This window comes from Ictalurus punctatus, chromosome 10 (assembly GCF_001660625.3).
Source record: "Ictalurus punctatus breed USDA103 chromosome 10, Coco_2.0, whole genome shotgun sequence".
NCBI classification, from domain to species: domain Eukaryota; kingdom Metazoa; phylum Chordata; class Actinopteri; order Siluriformes; family Ictaluridae; genus Ictalurus; species Ictalurus punctatus.
Genome location: NC_030425.2, coordinates 20,465,964 through 20,485,350, shown reverse-complemented (window position 1 = coordinate 20,485,350; position 19,387 = coordinate 20,465,964). Strand labels below are relative to the sequence as shown.

The following is a 19,387-nucleotide window of genomic DNA, read 5'->3' as shown; positions in this document are numbered from 1 at the left end:
TGAGATGTGCTCTGTATTGTATCAGCAGAGATTCCAGTTATTATAAAAGTCATGTGTACTTTTTCTATAGAAGTCCACAGCCGATTTCTAAACCCCGGTTGTTTGTTCTAATGCATGTTTTATGAGATGTTTCTTCTTTTGTTACTCTGCAGGTCGTGAAGCTGAAAGGTCAGGTCTTATCAGTCATGTACCGTTTCCGGATGAAGAATCGCGAGTGGATGCTGATCAGAACAAGCAGCTTCACCTTCCAGAATCCATACTCAGACGAGATTGAGTACATCATCTGCACTAACACAAATGTCAAGTATGTGTCTTCTTTTTTTTTTTTCTTTCTCTCTAAAGACACATTCATATCTATGGTGACAGGTGGTGTCACTCCATATGCTCGGGTATGCAGCAAATTATGGATCTTCGTCCTCTTCCAAGGGGACTATGGTTTACTTTGTTGCTGATGGTGACATTTTTACAATGGTCTGGACCAAAAGGTGTACTTGTATACTGTAGGTAGGCAATTCCAATCAGAAGACAACTGGAAAGATATATTTTTTGGACAACATTTGTGGAGTCACTGTCGCTAGTTTGGGATACATTCCCACTTTTCACGGTTGATAAAGAGTGTACTTAATGTAGGAAAGTTGTCCCAAACATGATGCCTGCCAAGAGTCCCTTCAAATTCAGTGGTACCCAGTGAGACTGGTATCATTTGAAGGAAGTGTCTACAAACATATCTGTCTCAGTTAGTGTCAGAAGAAATTGTTCCCTAGTGCAACATTTAGCAACTGATGTGAAAACACCATAATATTACCTCTTCTGTTTCCCTTTCCTTCTTTCTTTCTGTATTTCTGTAGTTCTTTGTTCTCTTCTCTTCACTTCTCCTTTAAGCATCCCCAATTGAAATTCTCTCTCTGCTGTCAACAACTTAAGTACACTAGATTTTGAGCCAGATTCCAGAAGTTTGTTTTCCTTCCATGGTGCTTTGCATTGAAACCAAATCTGCATAGTTTCTCCCAAGCTGAATAACACCGGCTGTTTTGAACAGTGAGTCCATCCAGACATCCTCATCCGCCATAACGGACATTTAGGGGGAGCTTTCCATAATCAGTGCCAGTAGTCTGGAGCTCACAGAAAAACAGTCCAGTGCGTGCTTCGGAGTGGAAGTCTTTGCATGTCAGGTAATATTTAGTTGAAACTGACTTATGTGGGCGAGCGAAACACACCCCCTCATATTTTTTTCATGCTGGGTCATGTTTGATTTGGTTTCTCTGGCGCACACTTCTCTCTCAGTTACATAAACAGTAGAACCTTGCTTTGACCCACTTACCTGTTATTTTTTCTCTCCTACCATGCCTCGGAAAGTATGTCAAACAATTAAAATATGACACATTTTAAGGCAAGCCATGTGACATGTATGCCTCCATTTCTTTCTGTTTGGAAAGGAAAGAATGACATGACATTTAGATCACTCACCCACTCACCTTTCCTGTATTGTGGTTAGTGGGTCTGGGGAAATGGTTCTGACTGCCCGAAGCTGAAGACAGTTGAAGAGTGGAATAATGTTGCTTGTTCTTTTTCCAGTCTTTAGTAGTCCAGTGTCAGTGAGGCTTTGCCTACTGTAGCCTCAGATTCTTGTTCTTGGCTGACAGGAGTGGCCCATCCACCTCAGGTTTCAATGTGCTGTGCATTCTGAGATGCTTTTTTGCTCAGCATGGTTGTAAAGAGTGCTTATTTGAGTTACCACAGACTATCATTCAGATGTTTGATATGAACATTAAGTGAAGCTCTTGACCTGTATTTTATGCATTGCGCTCCTGCCACACGATTGGCTGACTGAAAAATTGCCTGAATAAACAGGTGTCCAGGTGTTCCTAATAAAGTGGTCAATGAGTATTCAATGTGTTTTGGTATGGACTTTTCCTTTAAGCTGTTATGTTAGAGTGGAAACAGTAGCACGCTTACCCCACTGCTAAATGAGTTAGGATTAGGATTGTAGCGTGCATGGATACCCACTGTAGAGATGGCTGATGTGGAGAAAATGACGGGTGCAGGTTAGGTGGCGCGACACACTAAGCCAACTTCAAAGAAATAACGCCAAACAACGACAGCTGATATTTGCCTCCCATTGTCTTGCCAACATCTTAAGTCTTCTGTAGAAATTTATATTTTTAATTCCATTTTTAAAAAAAAAAAAGAAAAAGAAAAGAAAACAGAAAAATGCAGTATAGCAACAAAATAAACCCTAGTTCCGAAATGCTTAGCCTTTATTTATTTATTTTTAATGAACACTCAGAAACTCTTCCCTAATTAAGTCTGGATCAAGCTTTCTAATAAATGTTGTAAGTGTAGTAAATCGGAATACTGCAGAGTATTACCATTATCATCTTTAAGTGTCCTATTTTCATGGGTGATGATTTGACATTTATACCCACTGTTGACTCTCACACTATAACATTATTATGCATTTACCTTAAGCACCATATACTCAATCATTTAATTTATAATTAATCATTTCCTGTAAGCTCCTAAAAACAGTGGGATACAATTTTTATTTTATTTATTTATTTTAATGACACGATTACAGCAAATGTTTGTGTCACGGCCTAGGGAAACCCTCTTTTTGTTGACATTTTCTACCATATACAGATTTTCCTGAAAATGAAAAAGTTTTGAATGTATCTTAATGGAAATTAACCTTAGAGCATTTTAAAAGCACCCAAAAGTGCTAATCTACCTACAGCATTACTGACACATTTGAAAGAGTTATAGGTTTATCAGCATCATCAGTCTGTCTCTCATCACCTGAGATAAAGGTCAGTCCCGGCATTTAAACACAAGCCTCATCACTGGAAATAACGGCCTATTAATTCAATGACTTGTGTTGTATTAGCTAAATGTATTTTTATATATGTCTTTTATTCAAAAATGTCGAAACCTTTGTCATGCAATTTGTACGAAGTGTATCGGCGCTCTTCTCTGTTTTGATGATGATGTGAAGTTGCAGGAGAATCTCATGCATTTTAACTGTAAATTATTATGTAAATAATGTATATAATCTATATTATACTGTTATATAAACTCAATTTTGATCCAAAGCTAATTTTTCCAGAATTCAGGAAGTGATATCTGATTGGTTTTCCCAGACTGCCACACGTTTTGTACGTAGTTTACTAGTCTTTCTGTCTTAAAGTCATACAAACTAAATGGTTCACGTTACACTATTGGTGTACGTCACTGCTGCACATTATTACAGCCATGTTTTTCCCATAGCCTCGGCCTCTTTACCTCATGCCTTGGTATAATCTGCAGTTTTGTCATTATCTACTAATAACAACAATAACATTTCTGCGTTTCATTCACAGTACAAGGCTTTGCCTGTTCCGATTTCTGGCCCGAATTCTTTTCAGCCTGTAGTGTGTTCCCGAGATAATATCATGAGCCTAATATATTAGTAACAGCATGTCTACTACCAAGAAACTTTTTTATCCTCCTGCAATCAGATCAAATTGGGTGTGTGGGAGTATTTTATTACCTTAAAGAAGCCAGTGCTGAAATTAAAGTTGATAGCAATCCTTTTCCCTCAGTGGTCTCTCAGTGTCGGTACTCTTTCATCAGTGCTGAATAAGCACAGAAAACATCTCACTCACATTTCCGTACCACGACCTTGGAAAATGGAGCAAATTAAATATGGATAGGATTAAAACTTTTTGTTTTCTTTTCCTTTTTATATTCATTTTCATACCCCTGCACCTCCACTCTCAAGAAATTGTCATAAGCTGAAAGCTTAAATTGTTTAAAGCAATTGCTCAAGGTTAAAACCCAGTGTAGCATGTTAAATTCAAGACTTATCTGAGTGCTGTTTATTCTTTATTATGCATTTGCCATTTAATTCTTACTACCTGGTTGTTTGTGCATGGTAGCATACTGTCTTGTTTGAGTGAAATTACCATATTCGAAAAATGTCAAACCACATCCATGCGTTTCAACAAGAAAATTAGCAATACAGCACGACAAATAGAATGGCAGTGGTGTCTTCACTGTGAATACAGCAGTGATGAGAGAAATCATAGTTTGTGGATCATTCTGACACTAGGTAACAGTCATGCACGGCACAGGTGCAATTTATACTAGAGGTCGACCGATAGTGGATTTTCCAGATACAGATAATTAAGGTGGGCGGTACCTGCAGATAACCGATTAATCAACCGAAAGTCTTTTTTACTTGGCACTGAATGAAAACATAACAGTCAAAGTAAAATATTTCTGAAATTTATTACAAAAATAAACAGTACTTACTGTAACGTGTGTGCGTGTGTGTGTGTGTGTGTGTATATATATATATATATATATATATATATATATATATATATATATATATATATATATATATATAAACTATTAATAAATATTAAAGTAAATAAAAGATTTATATCCAAATTGAACCACAATGTAACACTCGAAACAAATATTTAAATTGGAGACGTCCAAAATGGGGGTAAAAAAAACCCCACTTCAAATAACAACAAAATTTGTCAGTGATAGTTTTTCTTTTACCTCAAGAGGCTGCTTAATACAGTATTATGGCAGCAGACCCTTCTCAGCTGCTCCCGCAACGGACGCAACTGGGAAAAACTATTAGTGTGGATTTTTTTTTTACCAGTAGTTCCAGCAATCAGTTATCAGTGCTGATTAATCGTCAAAACAGTCAGTCGACCTCTAATTTATACTCGGGTTTATCCCGCCAGATTTTTTTTTTATTTATAAGCCAGAATACCTCTTTAGCAAGAAGACATCTTGACAAGTGGTCACATTAGTGGCATCACATATATTTACTATAGCCAAGGCCTAGTAGCAACCAACACAGAGCAGTTTAGGTGGAGTCAACTCAGAGTAACACTCATAGTTGCATACTATTTTGATGTATTATTTTGTCGTATGGTGAGGGATGTATCTAAACAAACGTAGCATAGCTAACAATTTTCACACCATCGAGAAAGTGTTTACACATTCTGTTTGATGTGAAATTCACTGCTCAGTAGGAGAATGTAACAAGTTACAAAACTTATGTATGAGATATGTTGAGATATATTGAGCAGAGATGCACTATATAGTCAAATGTTTGTGGACACCTGACCATCACACCCACGTGTGTTTTTTGAACATCTCATTCCAGATAGCTGTTATAATAACCTCCGGTCTTCTGGGAAGGCTTTCCACTAGATTTTGCAGAGTGGCTGTGGGGATTTGTACGCATTCAGTCACAAGAGCATCAGTGAGGTCAGGCACTGATGTTGGGTGAGGAGGTCTCGGGTGCAGTCAGTATTCTGGTACATCCCAAAGGTGTGAAAAACCCCACCAATCACTGGGGTTGAGGTCAGGACTCTCGAGTTCTTCCACACCGATCTTGGCAAACCATGTCTTCATGGACCTCACTTTGTGCACAGGGACATTGTGATGCTGGAACAAGTCTGCGCCTCTTAGTTCCAGTGAAAAGAAATTGTAATGCTACAACATACAAAGACATCCTATTTGAGAAAACAGTAGAAAGCTCATGAGCACACACTGAGTGTGAATTGTAGCAGCTCCATTTGCACTGACCTCCAACTGAGACATCGATACTTGAGAATGATTCCTTTACTTAACTTTTTCAGACCAGAAGTGTAATGACCACATGATTCAGCAAGGTTTCTTCATAAACATTTACATTATATTTAATTATTTTAGATTATTTGGCAAGTGCTTTTGTTAACAATGACTTCCAAACAATCACAGGTATGCAGTCGAGGGTTAAAGGTCATACTCAAGGGCCCAGCAGTGGCTTTCTGGCAGTAAGCTTTAAACTTGTATCCTTTTTAAATGCAGAATCCTAACTAGGGTAGTTATTAATGCCTTTATTAAAACAAAAGGAAAGTCCGCTAATTAATTGTTGGCTATTACTTCAGTTCAAGCTTTGCCCTAGCAAATATCAGCAGTAAGAACCTGAGCAATAAAAGGATGTTTAACAGGTAAAGAACTTCAGTTCAAGAGCTTCAGTTAATGTTCACATCAAACATAAGAATGCAGAAAATATATGATCAGTGGCCGTGGCATGGTTGTTGATGCCAGATGGGCTGATTTGAGTTTCAGAAACTGCTGATCTGGGTTTTTCATGCACAACAATATCTAGAGTTTGTATAAAATGGTGCAAAATATACAAAAAAAAAAAAAAAAAAAACCCTCCAATGAGCGGCAGTTTGGCAGCTGGTAATGCATTGTTATTCAGAGAGGGCTGAGGAGAATGACCAGGAAGGCTAGGGTAGCTCAAATATAACCACTCTTTATAGCTGTGGTGAGCAGAGAAGCATCTCAGACCAGGCGATGTTTTTTCAATCTTCAGCTGTCCAGTTTCAGTGAGTCTGTGCCTACTGTAGCCTCAGGTTCCTGTTCTTGGCTAACGGGGGTGGAATCTGATGGGGTCTTCTGCTGTTGAATCCCTTCTGCCTCAAGGTTCAACATGTTGTACCTCTGAGATGCTAGCCCATGTATATTCAGCAAAAAAAAAGAAACGTCCCTTTTTCAGGAGACTGTATTTTAAAGATAATTTAGTAAAATCTAAATAAGCTTTACAGATATTTATTGGAAAGGGTTTAAACAATGTTTTTCATGCTTGTTCAGTGAACCATGTACAATTACTGCACATGCACCTGTGGAACAGTCCTTAAGACACTAACAGTTTACAGACGGTAGGAGATTAAGGTCACAGTTACAATAACTTAGGACACTAAAGAGACCTTTCTACTGACTAAAAAAACACCAGAAGAAAGATGCCTAGGGTTCCTGCTCACCTGCGTGAACATGCCATAGACCTGCTGCAGGGAGGCTTGAGGACTGCAGATGTGGCCAGAGCAATAAACTGCAATGTCTGTAATGTAAGACACCTAAGACAGTGCTACAGGGAGACAGGAAGGACAGCTGATCGTCCTTGCAGTGGAAAATTACATGTAACCGTGTGTCCCCCCCAGACGTGATGAAGAACTTGTAAATGCCTTGGTGGAAGAGTGGAGTAACATCTCACAGCAAGAACTGACAAATCTGGTGCAGTCCATGAGGATGAGATGCACTGTAGTACTTCAAGCTCGGTGCCACCAGATACTGACTGTTACTTTTAATATTGCCCCCCCCCCCCCCCCCCCCTCCCCCTTTGTTCAGGGGCTCGTTTCTGTTCATCAAATGTATGTGAAACTTGATCAGTTTGTCTCAGTTATTGTATATTTTTATGTTAATACAAATATTTACAAGTGTTAAGATATATGCTGGAAATAAATGCAGTTGAATATGAGAGGACATTTCTTTTTTTTTTTGCTGAGTATATATTAGCTTCTCCTTCCACATGATTTGTTTGTAGCATGTTAACAACTTAAATCCTCACATTCTAACCTAGGTTTTGTCCACTCCCCCCTTTTTTTTTATTAGACTTAAGCCTAAAAGTCTGCAGATGTTTTATTTACTTCTCTCATGAATGCAGTTAGCAGTTTTAGGCTATTGTGATGACTCACTCAGCTTGATATATTGTGTATGTGTACTGGCAAGGACCAACACAGCACTGGATTGGATGCAGTCGAGGGAAAAATATGAACAATATTCACATTATTTATCCTCCCCCACCTTATGCTTACTCTCTGATAATGGCTAGGCCAGTGTCATGGAGTGAGAGTGCATATGCAGTCAGGTTTATACAGCTGTTGAGACTGCTTGCCAAGGTTTACAGGTTTAGTGTAGCAGATATTGTGTAGAATGGCACAGAACTAGAGAAACTTCTGGATAGGTGCTAATAGTGTAATAGAATGTAATCCGAGCTGTCGGCTTATGGGAAACAGTAGTTAAAAGGAATAGTTTGATCAATAGTATATTTGCACAATATTTCCCTCACCCCAAAACTAGTTGATTAGCCAAGCCATATTTGGGTTCCATTGTTTACGCTTTCATTTTGGCACTATTAGCTATGAAACTTCTAACAGGTAAGTGATGTCTTTGGATGATCTCCTCCAAGATCTTTTTTTTTTATAAACAAATATTTTAACCATATTCAGTTATATGGTAATGTCACACAGACCAGATGATGTGGTTTATGACACAGTATGACTTACTGTAATCTATAAACATAAACAGATTTCTATCTTGTAGCTGATTATTGTGGGTTGTACTCGGAGTTCACTGGAATTAAGGTGTCCAAAGATGTTCTAGCATGACAATGCCCTTTTTGCACAAAACAAGCTCCATGAATACATGGTTTGCCAAGGTTGTTGTGGAAGAACTCGAGTGACCTGCACAGAGCCTTGACCTCAACCCCACTGAACACCTTTGGGATGACCTGGAATGCCGACTATGTACCAGACCTCCTCACTCAGCATCAGTGCCTGACATCACTAATGCTCTTTTGTCTGAAGTAGCAAAATCCCTACAGCCACACTCCAAAATCTAGTGGAGAGCCTTCCCAGGAGAGTCAAGGTTATTATAACAGCAAAGTTTCCATAGCGCCGACCTTCAAGAACTCCGTCAGACGATGATAGATGCAGTGGAAGATGGCTAAGGATGCACTATTTTCAGTATGCTCTCAATACCAGAAGACAGGTATTGTCTTCTACCAAGTACCTGTCAGTTATGCAGATTCATCATGAAATATATCAGTGGACCAGATAGAAACCAGTATATATACACATGTCAAACCTGATTTGATGCTGTTTTTAAGGACAGAATATCAGTTTTCCGTGTTGCAACTTACACTGCATTGAGAAATGTGCAGAGAGAAAGCGTCATCCCATTGAATTCTTGGGGGGGGGGGGGGGGGGGTAGAATTTTAATTTGTGGAATTTACAAGACTAGTATAGTATAGTAAGACTAGAGTAGTAAGGAGACAATAAATAAAATGTAGAAGACGGTATGGGAAAATGTGTTAGCTAGAAAAAAGTGATTTCTATGTACAGTGTCTACAATAGTCATAATTATTTTAGCATTATACTGGATATGATACATTCTGTATAATTATTTTAAATCAGAAGTGTGTATGTTTTACCTGGCTAAATGCTAAAGAGAACAAGCACGGAGTGAGGCCTGCATGAATCATTCATGGGAGTTTTGTGTTCATCTGAACTAGCTGTAACAGTGCACATTAGAGGATGGATAGACCAATAGCAAATAGCTGATTTTAAGTTGGTTAAATTATACCACACCAACTCTGAGAAGTCGGAAGGTTTTACATAGTCGAAACCTTATAGTAAATCAATTTAAGAACATTTATTTAACAGATATATATATGGATGGATATGTAATTGCTGATATAGTATATGTTTATGTAACAATTTTGGAGGGAGTCTGCCGTGTCAGTGCTTTGTAACAGAGGTAGAGCTCCACCTTCAGATTTTTCGACATGGGAAAGTCTTCAGGATGGACAACTTTGCGATTTCTTGCTAACATGATAAGGTGTAATTTTTTGTCTTAACATCTTAAAGCGAGAGGAAAAAAAGACTAATAATTGGAACTAACTTGTTTTGTGGATGTTCCACAACCTTGAGAGTAAAAACTGATCTAAGTATAATGTGCTGTTCTTTAATAAATAAATACAAATAATTGTCATTGGAATGTTGCTGTGGTATACAAGGAATAAAACACCAGGACCTGCTGTTATGGGAAACTTTGTGGTGGTAAAGGCACCACATCACCCCATCGTTGGTTATTTTCCTATAACTGCACCACCGTTAGTTTTTTTTTTTTTAGTTCTTTGCATAACATTTTTTAAACGATGCCTGATGGTATAGCAAATGAGAAGGTGGTAGCAGTTGTGAGCCACATTCGAGTGGCAAATCCGCCCTTTTACCCACGGATAATGATGCTTATTCACTGCTTAATAATAAGTACAAAAGTTTATTGCATACGTGTGTGACTGTTAAAAATAGTGATGAATCCACATAAAGTGTGGATTTGTAAAGTGCTTTTTTCTGCTGCAAATTTGCTTTGGAAACATTTGCAAATCCCTTTGGACAAATTATCTTGAGCATTTGTTCTACCTTCATGCCGTTCAGAAAGAGGATATGTCTAAAAGCGCTGCATACTTTGATACTTTGTACTTTGATGTGCTTTTGAAAAAAAAAATAAAAAACTGAACGAAGCCAGAATGCATAGCATTCAGCCAGCAGCATGAAGGGGTTCTTAAATGGCTTTCGGTTTTGCGGTGGGCGTAAGAGATGAAATGGAAGTGTGTGAGAGATGATGTTTCAGCTGTATGTGGGCAGGAAGGCGTCCTGGCGGCTCTGAACAACAGTGGAGACGGCGCTGTTTCAATTCAGGCCGTGGAAAAGATGGAGCTGTGATCCTGCTGAGCATCATAGTGTTACAGCAGAATCACACCGAGACCTGCTTACTGTCTCCTAGCATGGTGCTGGTGCTCCCACACACATACATTTACGGTACACACTGTTCTCCTCGCGGCTCTTTTCTTTGTCTCCGAGTTCAATTCGAATCTGAATCAATTGGAGTCAGCTTTGTTGAAGACATATATTAGGTGTCATCATGTCCGAGAGTAGAAAAGTAAGGTTTGGAGGTTTGACATGATTTGAGCTACATATGCAGAGCAAATCAATTTTGAACCTAATCCCTTTTATATATACATGTAAATGTGTACATTCCTCTAGGATCATGATGCAGCAAGTGGTGTAAGGAGTGCTTCTTGGAGATATGGAGATGCTCCTGGGGAGAATATGGTAATCGACGCCCACTAGTGATTGATGTAGTGCAACATGATTGACACAGTGCTAAAGGACTGGTTCTTGCAGCAACTTGATATTCTACAGCTTATCAAAAGTTAACACTAGCCAGACTTCAGCTAACATTTCAGCTATTAGCTGCATCGTTGTGTCATGAAAGGTGGACTGGGACAGATACCATTGCAGTCAAGCGTCTTCAGTGAAGTGAAATGTAAACAAATCTAAACGTTAGGCAAGGTCAAGAACAAGCTTAGGTCAGGCGATCAACAGAGTATACTGGGCTAAGGCAAAACTGGAAAATCAAGAAACAGGCAAATAATCAGAAAAGCAGAGTAACCAACACCGAAAACAAGGCTAGGTAAAGTCAGATGTGTGGGACAAACTGAGCGTTTACCTCACGAGGTCTGTCTGACTGAGAGTCTCTTTTAAAGTGTATGTGTGAATGTGATGGATTGGGAACAGGTGTGTGTGTGTGTGTCCAGTGATTGGGAGCAGGTTAACAACAGCGTGTTCAGGGGAGTGTAGTCCGGGGCGGCCATGTTTGGAGGCCGTGGTGCGTTCTGTGAAGTGAAGTTAGTGGTTTGCGTGGACCTGACAACTCTACAAGCATCTCACAAATGCTTCACTATGACAAGTAAGAAATAAAACAAGATGTGGTGTGCTGTTACAAAAAATAGAAAATGATCAACAACTGGGTGATGTGAGGCAGTCCAACACGAAGCAGATTGTTTTCCAATAACAAGAGTTTTATTCCTCTTATACCACAGCAATTTCTCATATGTCATATATGTTGATATATCTATTTATAGTTATGTTTAATGCTTTTTTGCTCTCTCTCTTAAAGTAAACAAGACAAAAAAAAATGCAGCTTCTCATGTTACCGAGAAACTGCAAAGCACAAACTCGTTTGTCTCAAAGACTTTCTTGTGTTTGAAAACATAATGGAGCAGCTTTACCTCTGACAAAAGTACCTTTAACTAACTTTACCTCTAACTAAAGTACCTCTAACTAAAGAACCTCTAACGAACTTTATCTCTAACTAACATTACCTCTAACTAAAGTACCTTTAACTAACTTTATCTCTAACTAAAGTACCTTTAACTTTTCCCCTAACTACAGTACCTCTAACTACAGTACCTCTAACTACAGTACCTCTAACTACAGTACCTCTAACTGACTTTAACTCTAACTAAAGTACCTTTACCTAACTTTACCTCTAACTAAAAAACCTCTAACTAAAGAACCTCTAACTAACTTTATCTCTAACTAAGTACCTTTAACTAACTTTACCTCTAACTAACTTTACCTCTAACTAACTTTATCTCCAACTAAAGAACCTTTAACTAACTTTACCTCTAACTAAAGTACCTCTAACTAACTTTAGCTCTAACTAAAGAACCTCTAACTAACTTTAGCTCTAACTAAAGAACCTCTAACTAACTTTATCTCTAACTAACATTACCTCTAACTAAAGTACCTTTAACTAACTTTATCTCTAACTAAAGTACCTTTAACTTTTCCCCTAACTAAAGTACCTCTAACTACAGTACCTCTAACTGACTTTAACTCTAACTAAAGTACCTTTAACTAACTTTACCTCTAACTAAAAAACCTCTAACTAACCTTACCTCTAACTAAAGAACCTCTAACTAACTTTATCTCTAACTAAAGTACCTTTAACTAACTTTACCTCTAACTAAAGTACCTCTAACTAACTTTATCTCTAACTAAAGAACCTCTAACTAACTTTACCTCTAACTAACATTACCTCTAACTAACTTTACCTCTAACTAACATTACCTCTAACTAACTTTATCTCTAACTAAAGGACCTCTAACTAACTTTACCCCTAACTAAAGAACCTCTATCTAACTTTATCTCTAACTAACATTACCTCTAACTAAAGTACCTTTAACTAACTTTACCTCTAACAAAGCACTGACACTAGAGACTCCAAAAATGATAAACATCTCCTCACAGAAAATGGTATGTGTTCTCTTCCTGTGTAAGCTGTTACCATAGAAACACCAGCGTATTATAATGAGTTCATTAATATAAACCTGTGATTTGCCTTCCTGTAAATCTACTGTCCAAGCAATGCTGCTATAGAAAATTGAATCAGGAGTTCAACAGTATTATGAAAACGTTGTTTAATTTTAGCTAGCGTCTTTATTTTTGCTAGGAACGTGTTTGAATGCAGATAGTGTGTTGTTCCAGTAATAGTGGACTGTGATGTCTCAGCAGTTAAAGTTCTGAGCTAGTGATTAGAGGATTGAAACCCCAGAACTGCCTCAGACTTGGACTCTGTATTTGGACTAGATTTTGCCTCAGTTATGGATAAAAGCATCAGTAATAGTACAGTTATATGACAGCTTTGCAGTGGACTATACTGTATTTTGTCTCATTTGTCAGTGTTTCCATATCACTGTGCATCTCAACGCCATCGTTAGCTAGCTCAAGATACAGCTTTGATCTAAAATAAGGGGCTTCAGCACTGCAGTTTCTGACTGTAAAATGATCACCTGTCATCTATGCAGTCTCTGTAGACCACAAGTCTCTGCCTCCAGTGTCACTATAACTGATCAGTTAAATCAGAAACATTTTGTCACTACTGCTACTACTTAGAAGAAGTAAACAATTTCTGGTGAACTCTTCCCATATGGTTGGGGCTGATGGGGTCAGTAGAGGGGTCAGAAGGTTGTTTTTTTCTCACTCTCTTCTTTCTTCATACATGCCAACAGTAAACACATATGGAACCCATACATGCTTTCAGGACACTCTGTCCTTCACTCAGCTCACTTGCTTTTTCTCTCACTTGTTCTCTCTATTCTCTCAAGCAATTATTTCACGCAGCATTTATTTATTAGCATGACTAAATCGAGCACGATATTGGCAAAGCACAAAATAAAATGTTAACAAAAGTTAATGTCAACTTACTACTGTTACTACTAAATCAGTCAGTCAATAACTAAATAAAAATGTAATAATAGTAATAATAATGTCACGATCAGGAGACGGATGCAAGTGCAGATAATAAGTTTAATGAAGACCAAAACAAACACACAAAAGACACTATGGCAAAGACTAAACATGAACCAAAGACGTAAACACAGCAACAATGACAACAGCAAAGAAAGACAAATGTAAGACAAGGAGTGCAGTGCAAACTGTGGCTATATACACACGATTGCTCGTTAACAAGAACCTGATTCAGGTGCAGGTGGTCATGTGACTGTGATGTAGTGCGGTGCAGTGGCTGCTGGGAACTGTAGTTCAGAGTTCCTTCTCTGATACGTAACAATAATAATATTCTGTGGTGTTGTGTTGCTGATACACTTTCAGAAAAAAAAAGTTGACATCTTTAAGGGTTTATATGCGTACTTTATTATTAATTATAGTTCATAACATCTTCATCCTATAATTGAATGTTCTGTTTACAGAAAACACAGCAGTCTTTTAAAATAAATAAGTAAATCTAAATAGTGTAATGTACAAAGCATAACAACTTGAGAAAAATAGATGATTTATTTAATGGTAAGACTCGTTCTCTATTTTTCTTTAATGTTGAACCAGCTCAGTGGGACAATTCTGAAAATTATATGGGCAAATAAAGACTTCGGTAAAGATGTCTTTCATTTTGAGGCTGATAAAACTGTAAGTTTTAAATAAGTTTTCAGTATGGTTTCATATTATTAAATATTAACATCTATTTTATCTAGTTATTAGAAATTATAGAACTGAGTCCATGGTTGTTTTGTATATTATATTTACATTAACGTTATAGCAATAGCAAGTTTTATGTATTGTTATGAAGAATGTGTTGAAGCATGTTGCTCTCCAGTAGTTTCCGTAAATTCTTTTTTTTTTTTGTCACGGACAGTTGGGAAAACAATCATTTCACTGTACTGTGTTTGGTTGTGTATGTGACCAATAAAATTTGAGTGTGAAACTTTAATTGAATTAACTTATGAAAAATTAATGTTCTATTCTAGGAAAAGATGCAAATTAATTAAATAGAAAGTATACATGTAAACCTTTCTAGTGTCTATATCTTAACTAAAATTGATGAGAGGCACTACACTTCATGGTGGTTCACCGTAAAATACACGCTCTCCTGTTTTGGGCATCCCATCCATCCATTTTCTTTACCGCGTATCCTACAGAAAGTCGCAGCAAGCTTGGAGCCTATCCCAGAGGACTCGGGGCAAGAGGTGGGGAACACCCTTAATGGGGTGCAAATAAATCGCAGGGCACAATCGCACTCATATTCACACACCCATTCACTCACTACAGACAATTTGGAAATGCCATGCCGATCAGCCAGCAGAGAATGTCTTTGCACTGGGAGAGGAAGCTAGAGTATCCAGAGGAAACCCCAAAGCATGGGGAGAACATTCAAGCTCTGTGCACACAGGTGGGAATCAAACTCCCAACCCTGGAGGTGCGAGGCAAACATACTAACCACTAATTTTGAGCATGATCTTGCTTTTTTAAGATGTGGCTGCACTTAATTATCACGTTCCCATGCATTAATAATTAAGGATTATTTTTAATAAGCAGCGAGGTCACTAGTGGAGGTCTACTATGGTTTGAATTAAACCTATTCCAGTCAAACAGGCTAATAACTAATTAAGAACTCAGTAATAAATATTATAAGGTTTTAATGCATTGTGGTGTGTTGCAATTTCCAACAACTTCACAGACCTGTTTTGTTATTTCCACATTGCAGACAGTAATCAAATTTCCTTCTGTGTAATGGTAACATTTATTGAGGGAAAGCTTTTTTTTTTGTTCTCTGTGACACCAACTGTTGAATAGATTGATCAATCACAAGGTTCTTTTGACACCCAGAAATGTTTCTTGTGTGCCATCATTCCAAGGAACTTTTAGTTTTAAGTGTGGACAGAAACCGATCTGTGGATGCAGATGCAGTACTCACAATCTGAGTACAGTCTATTGATCCATAGATTACAGAGGGAAGAGCAACAGCCCGGCACCTCAGAGCAAACAAAGTCTGTCACAGTGAGGGATACATTTTGAAGACTTGGAAACAAGAGAGGTTGGGGATATGTGTCTCGTCAAACAAAGAAACTGTCGCATGTTGCTTCTGCCCCCATCTGTTACCATGACAATTCAATACTTCCCATCATGCGGTGGAACGTAGCACCATATGATATTTGGGTCTGGCAGTCGTGCCTATCATCTTTCCCCATCTCTCATCTCCAGAGTCGCTGTCCGTCCAGACACCCACGCACACACGGCATTTTATGAGCTTCTATTTTCACGCTGAGATGAAAGCACCCGCGCCTTATCCGAGTCATTTTTCATACCGTGAGATCACAGCAAGGGTTTTTTCCTTTTTTTTTTTTTTTTTTTTTTTTTTTTTTTGGGAGAAGGGATTCAGCTTAGAGCTTGGGCTTCCTCTGGAAACTTGGATATGCATGTGTTTTTGCTCTCTCTGAATCATAATTTCTTTCTCCCCCTGAGGTTCAAGTGTGGTTCAGCCTATTGGGTGCTATCCACGGCGGTCCACTGTCCGTTCCAGGTGACCCAGCGTCCTCTGCTTTTTTCCCCCTCCTGGCATACATCGTCTGTCCTCAGGGGTTCATCTTCAGTCCATGTCTGTCTTCAGGAGGAAATTTAAAACGAGCACTTGACATTACGTGGTTTTGGAAGTGCACCGCTTTTTCCGTCATTTTAAATATTTGAGTTTGTCATCAGGCGTTTGGGCGTTCAGTGTGAGTTTCTGTACATTTTAAACTGTTTGAATTGGGAATAGTTCATATGAGCAGAACCCTCTACAGCTATACTTCAAGAAATCATTGTTTTTCTCTTTAGAGTCAACAGTATGTATCAAAATCTGTCCAAGTTTTGAAAGAACATTGAATTTTTTGGGCCATGTAGACTTTCACAGGTTGACCTATCAATGTTCACGAGGAGACGGAAAGACCGTTGTTGCACAAATGCAGTGTTTGGTTCAAGATGAAAAGGCTGTAATGCAGTTACATTTGTACATTTAATCATCCAGAGTTTTTTTTTTTTTTTAATACAGACAATGAGTAGATTTAATTTAAAAGATTTATAGAAATGACTTGGAAAATCAGAAGTATTCTCCATAATGCATTTATTCTTTCCAGTGTTTTCTGTATTATCTTTCCACAAATAAACCACCATCTGTTTGTCTTTATGAATGAGTCACATAGATACCAACATCTTTGTATTCGGATTCTATACAGAATTTTCTATTTTAGCCCGTTCCTGTGCGTGCCTTCCCTGCTGCGTAGTTACCATGATGAGGGGTTCTTGTGCAGGGCCGAGTCTGTCAAGTAACATCAAGTATCTGTTTGAGATGATCAGGATCTCATATTGGTTCTATTCTTGTATGGAAGGCTATTATAACACAGGGTTTTAATGACAGATTGCAGGATTTCTTTCCTCTGGTTGACCCCAACCATCAAAGGCCATAAACACACTTCATAAACACACTTCCAGATCAAGTTTCAGTCTCAGTGCTGAGTAGTTTCTCCAGAACAAACCTGACTTCAGATCAAAACAAACATGGCCGATGATCAACAGACACATCTTTCCATGCTATTTGGTTGTGTTTTGCAGAGATAAAAAAAAAAAAAAAGTAGTTGAGCATGGTTTATGATTCAGAATTTAACCCTGATACATACTAAAGGTATAAAACATACAGGTGTATCTCAAAAAATTTTGATATCATGGAAAAGTTCATTTTTTTCAATAATTGAGTTCAAAAAGTGGAACTTTCATATATTCTAGATTCATTACACATAAAGTGAAATATTTCATGTCTTTTTTATTTTAATCTTGATGATTACGGCTTACAGCTCATGGAAATCAAAAATCCAGTATTTCAAAATATTAGAATAAATAATTTATAATGCACAGATGTCGGCCTGAGAAGATTTCTAATCGGCTAATTAACGCAAAACACCTGCAAAGGTTTCCTGAGGCTTTAATCTCAGTCTGGTTCAGTACACACAACCACAATCATGGGGAAGATGAAAGTAAATTTTGCATTTCATTTGGAAATCAAGGTCCCAGAGGAAGAGTGGAGAGGAACAGAATCCAAGTTGCTTGAAATCCAGTGTGAAGTCTCCACAGTCAATGATGATTTGGGTGCCATGTCATCTGCTGGTGTCGGTCCACTGTGTTTTCTCAAGTCGAGAGTCAATGCAGCATCTACCAGGAGATTTTAGAGAACTTCATGCTTCCATCTGCTGACGAGCTTTATGGAGATGTTGATTTCCTTTTCCAGCAGGACTCGGCACCTGCCCACAGTGCCAAAACTACTAGTAACTGGTTTGCTGACCGTGGTATTACTATGCTCGATTGGCCAGACAATTCGTCTGACCTGAACCCCATAGAGAATCTATGAGAGACAAAAAAAAATAAGGCTTGAAATATTTTACTTTATATGTAATGAATCTAGAATATACACTGTTTGAACTAAATTATGGAAGAAAAAAAAAAGAACTTTTCCATTTTTTTTTTTTTAAGATACCCTGTACTAGGTACCATGCTGATAATTTCCATCAATATTAATGCCTTTCATTGAGCTTGTTGGTTATCAATTTTGTTATGAAACATCTAGATAGGAAAGATCACAGGATAGCTGGCATTCTCTGCACAAACATTGAACTTGGATTGGGAATAGAGCAGGGGTTAAGACTTTCCAATGCTTTCCAACTTTCTAACATGGGAAAATCATTATGTTTTCCAGTTTCTAAGTAACACTACAAGCTGTTTTTTTTTTTCTTTTTCTTTTTTTAACTTCAAGAGAGTGAGAAAAGAGAGGCTGTGGTAATGACAGTTTAAGATGCTGTAACATAAGCAATGACAAAAGCAACCTTGTTTTCATGGATGCTTCCACAACATTAAATTTACTGTAATTCACAGTGTTGGCAAATTACTGTGGTGTAAGAGGAACAAAACTCTTTAGGATGTACTGACCGTTACAAAGTGCTTACACTGGAGACTCCTCCAATAAATGTGAAATAAACATCTCTTTACAGAATATTTGACTATATCAATGATTCGAATCTTTTTTTTTAGTTAAATAATAACAATTTTTTAAATCTGTTTATTATTGTCCTTAGATTACATGGCTTGCCCACCATACACATCTCTGGGAATAAGCTGTTATTATAGAAATGGTAACACATTAGAATGAGCGAATGAGTGTAAAACTGTGATTTGAATTATAACAGCTCTACAGCTGTTACAGAAAATTTATTAATACCTTCTTCCAAATCAGATTCAAGAATTCAACAGCACTCTGATATAAAATCGGATTATACATATACCACACCACGTGATAATCTAGGAAGATAAATATTTTCATTTTTATTTACCTCATTTGGCTGATGCTTTTATAAAAATAGTTTAAAAAAAAAAAAAAAAAAAAAAAAAGCAACTTACAGTTGACATTGCTCAAAGGCCCAACAGTGGCAGCTGAATGCTGCCTTGGGGATGTTTGAAGATTTGAACTCATGAGCTTTCAATCAGTAGTACAATGACATAATCACTAAGCCACCACTGAGCTGGCTTCCCTCCCTTATCATCACAAGAGCTAGAATGAAAACAAAATCACAGTTGGACCATTGGTGCATTTCATACACACACTATTT

General features: G+C 37.8%; 1 protein-coding gene across 4 annotated transcripts in view; it reads left to right on the top strand.

Moving 5' to 3' along the window:
* The window catches only part of arnt2 (aryl-hydrocarbon receptor nuclear translocator 2), a 131,847-nt gene that overhangs the window by 78,613 nt on the left and 33,847 nt on the right, over positions 1 to 19,387 (top strand). For all 4 annotated transcript variants that reach the window (XM_017478303.3, XM_017478302.3, XM_017478301.3 and 1 more), the window contains one exon: positions 153 to 304. In XM_017478303.3, the coding sequence (XP_017333792.1) occupies positions 153 to 304 (152 nt within the window). The remainder of the gene's footprint in view (positions 1 to 152; positions 305 to 19,387) is intronic.